Source organism: Loa loa, assembly GCF_000183805.2.
Source record: "Loa loa unplaced genomic scaffold supercont3.93, whole genome shotgun sequence".
Taxonomy (NCBI): domain Eukaryota; kingdom Metazoa; phylum Nematoda; class Chromadorea; order Rhabditida; family Onchocercidae; genus Loa; species Loa loa.
In genome coordinates, this window is record NW_018108273.1 from 126,687 (window position 1) to 129,172 (window position 2,486).

At 24.5% G+C, this 2,486-nt stretch overlaps 1 protein-coding gene across 1 annotated transcript in view; it reads right to left on the bottom strand.

The window, feature by feature from the left end:
* The window catches only part of LOAG_17565 (rab-3-interacting molecule unc-10), an 11,256-nt gene that overhangs the window by 5,634 nt on the left and 3,136 nt on the right, over window positions 1-2,486 (bottom strand). Inside the window, exons 5-7 of the mRNA XM_020450225.1 lie at window positions 1,770-1,837; window positions 870-1,043; window positions 290-366 (exon numbers count right to left, since the gene is read on the bottom strand). Coding sequence (XP_020306134.1) covers window positions 290-366; window positions 870-1,043; window positions 1,770-1,837 — 319 coding nt within the window. The remainder of the gene's footprint in view (window positions 1-289; window positions 367-869; window positions 1,044-1,769; window positions 1,838-2,486) is intronic.

Below are 2,486 nucleotides of genomic sequence, written 5' to 3' on the forward strand. Positions count from 1 at the left end.
CTATAGCACCGTAATATAACGAAATCTGAAATACGGTATAAATTTATCATTTTCATAATTTCTACATTTGTAGTGAAATGGTGAATCAGAATGTGATATGTTGATTCTAAACGAAATCGTCTCAGCCGTAAAGTCTCAAATTCTTCATTTTCTTTTTTTTTTTCATTTCTTTAATTCCATTCTCTCCCAGAAAAAAAAAAAGACTCTTCCAAGAATTACTCCTCGAAGATTTTCCAAATAGCAAACAGCATTCCTCCAAGACTGTCTAAATAATATTACGGTAATTTACCTCAATTCGCCCGAAGATCTGTCCTCTTCCAAACGGTTTTCCGCAATAATCATCCGATGTAATTATTCTCATTGAACCTAAATGACCTTTATAATATCTGTTTGTCGTGTATAATTTTAGTCAGTAAACTGTAATATGACAATATTCAATCCGAAAATGATAACCTAAATTTAGACACTATCAGCCTGAAATAACAGTTAATTAGTAATGAGTAACAATTGTAATCGTAATAACTATAAAAATTTCTTCATTACCATAATCATCTTCAGATCTGCTTTTTTTTTTCCTATTTCAAAATTTTAACGACAGTTAATTAATGCAGTTAATTAATAACGGATAATATTTAGTGTAAAAAAATAAGCTCATTTGATATAATACATTTAACAGAATTTCTGGATTTGATTTCCTTATAAGCTTAAATAATTTAATTTATACTAAATTAGCCTATCTAATTTAGGTTGCTATTACTTGTCGAACAACTGTAAATAAATGAAATATGCAAATAAATGACTGATATCATTATCAGTGTTATTTATGATAATTATGATAATCTATTTGTTATATTGAAGTGATATTTTACCAGTAGTATCATATAACGGTGAATCGATTGCTTTACATATCAATGCAGAATTGTAATTGGAAGATGTATTAATGAATGGTTGCATATGCGGTGAAGTTGTTCCTGATTGCGAATGCGCAAAATTATTTGCCTCCAATGGATTGCTTAGATAATAATCACCGATCCCTGATCCTCCTATATCTAATTCATAAATTCATCCATTAATCGATAATAGATTTAAAAAAATCAATTGAATAACTTAAATTACTGAAATTAATTCCAATTAAAATTATCCAATAAAAGAAGAAAAGATGAATTCTTATTGTAATTCTATTTCTGTTATCAAATTTAAAATGGTACATATCAAGAAATGAACATAATCTTGAATAATTAAAGTTCAATTTGTTTTTCAACTTCAGCATTACTATCTTTTTAATGTTTAATAATTATTCAAAAAAAAATTTTAAGTTTTTTTTATTTCAAAGTTTTTAACCGCATGAATTAATCCCTTTTCTTTTTTGTTTTATAAAATTATCACTAAGATCAGGAGTGATTAATTATGATAACATTGAGGCTTAAATCGGATCTATTAGATTTATCAATGAATGTTAGACGTTAAATTTTATTTCATTTATTGCTCGCAAAAAAAAAAATTTTTCCACTTTTTCGAAACAATAAATAATGAAATAGAATAAAACAGATTAAACATTATCATTACAACATTTGTTTTCTCTTTAATTTTCCCTTTTTTTTTTTGTTCAAATTAGTATATTGGTAGTATTTTTATATAATTTTAAGTTATTATTATTATTATCATTATCATTATCATTTTCCCTTTCTTTATTCCTCTTTATAGTTCAAAACAAAACGCTTTTAACCAAACTATCGTATTCATTTATTTTATTTAATCACAAAACTAACCGGTTGGAAGGAATGCCGGATTCGGTAGCATCCTCTGCACATTCAGGAAATCATCACCACCCGGTGCACTGCAAAATATTCAATAATAAACTTTTCATAAGTGCAGGAAAAAAAAAAGAAGATGGAAAATGAAAAATATTGTTTATAATTGGAAACTTTTTTTTTTTTGTTATCAAAAAAAAGAAAGAAAGAAATTAATGGGTCATTTGAAAGAATAAAAATGAATGTAATATAATTGATATAATTTTCTTTTTTTTTCAATTCTCCTTAATGTTTCTATTGAGGAGAAATTCGATAAATAAATTGCAATTCCCAATAATAAAATATGAATTTGATATGACATTCTTATACAATCGCCACTTTTCTATCTAATCCTGCTTTGTTTTTCTTCATCCTATATCAATGTATTTAATCTATTTATCACTTAATTGTGATTAAATGATACTAAATGATTCCTTAAAATGACATAATAGATGATTAAATAAATAAATAAATAAATAGATAGATAGATAGATAGATAGATAGGTAGATAGATTCCTTAAAATGACATAATAGATGATTAAATGAATAAATAAATAAATAAATAAATAAATAAATAAATAAATAAATGAATAAATAAATAAATAAATAAATAGATAGATAGATAGATAGATAAACAGATAGGTAGATAGATTCCTTAAAATGACATAATAGATGATTAAATGAATAAATAAATAA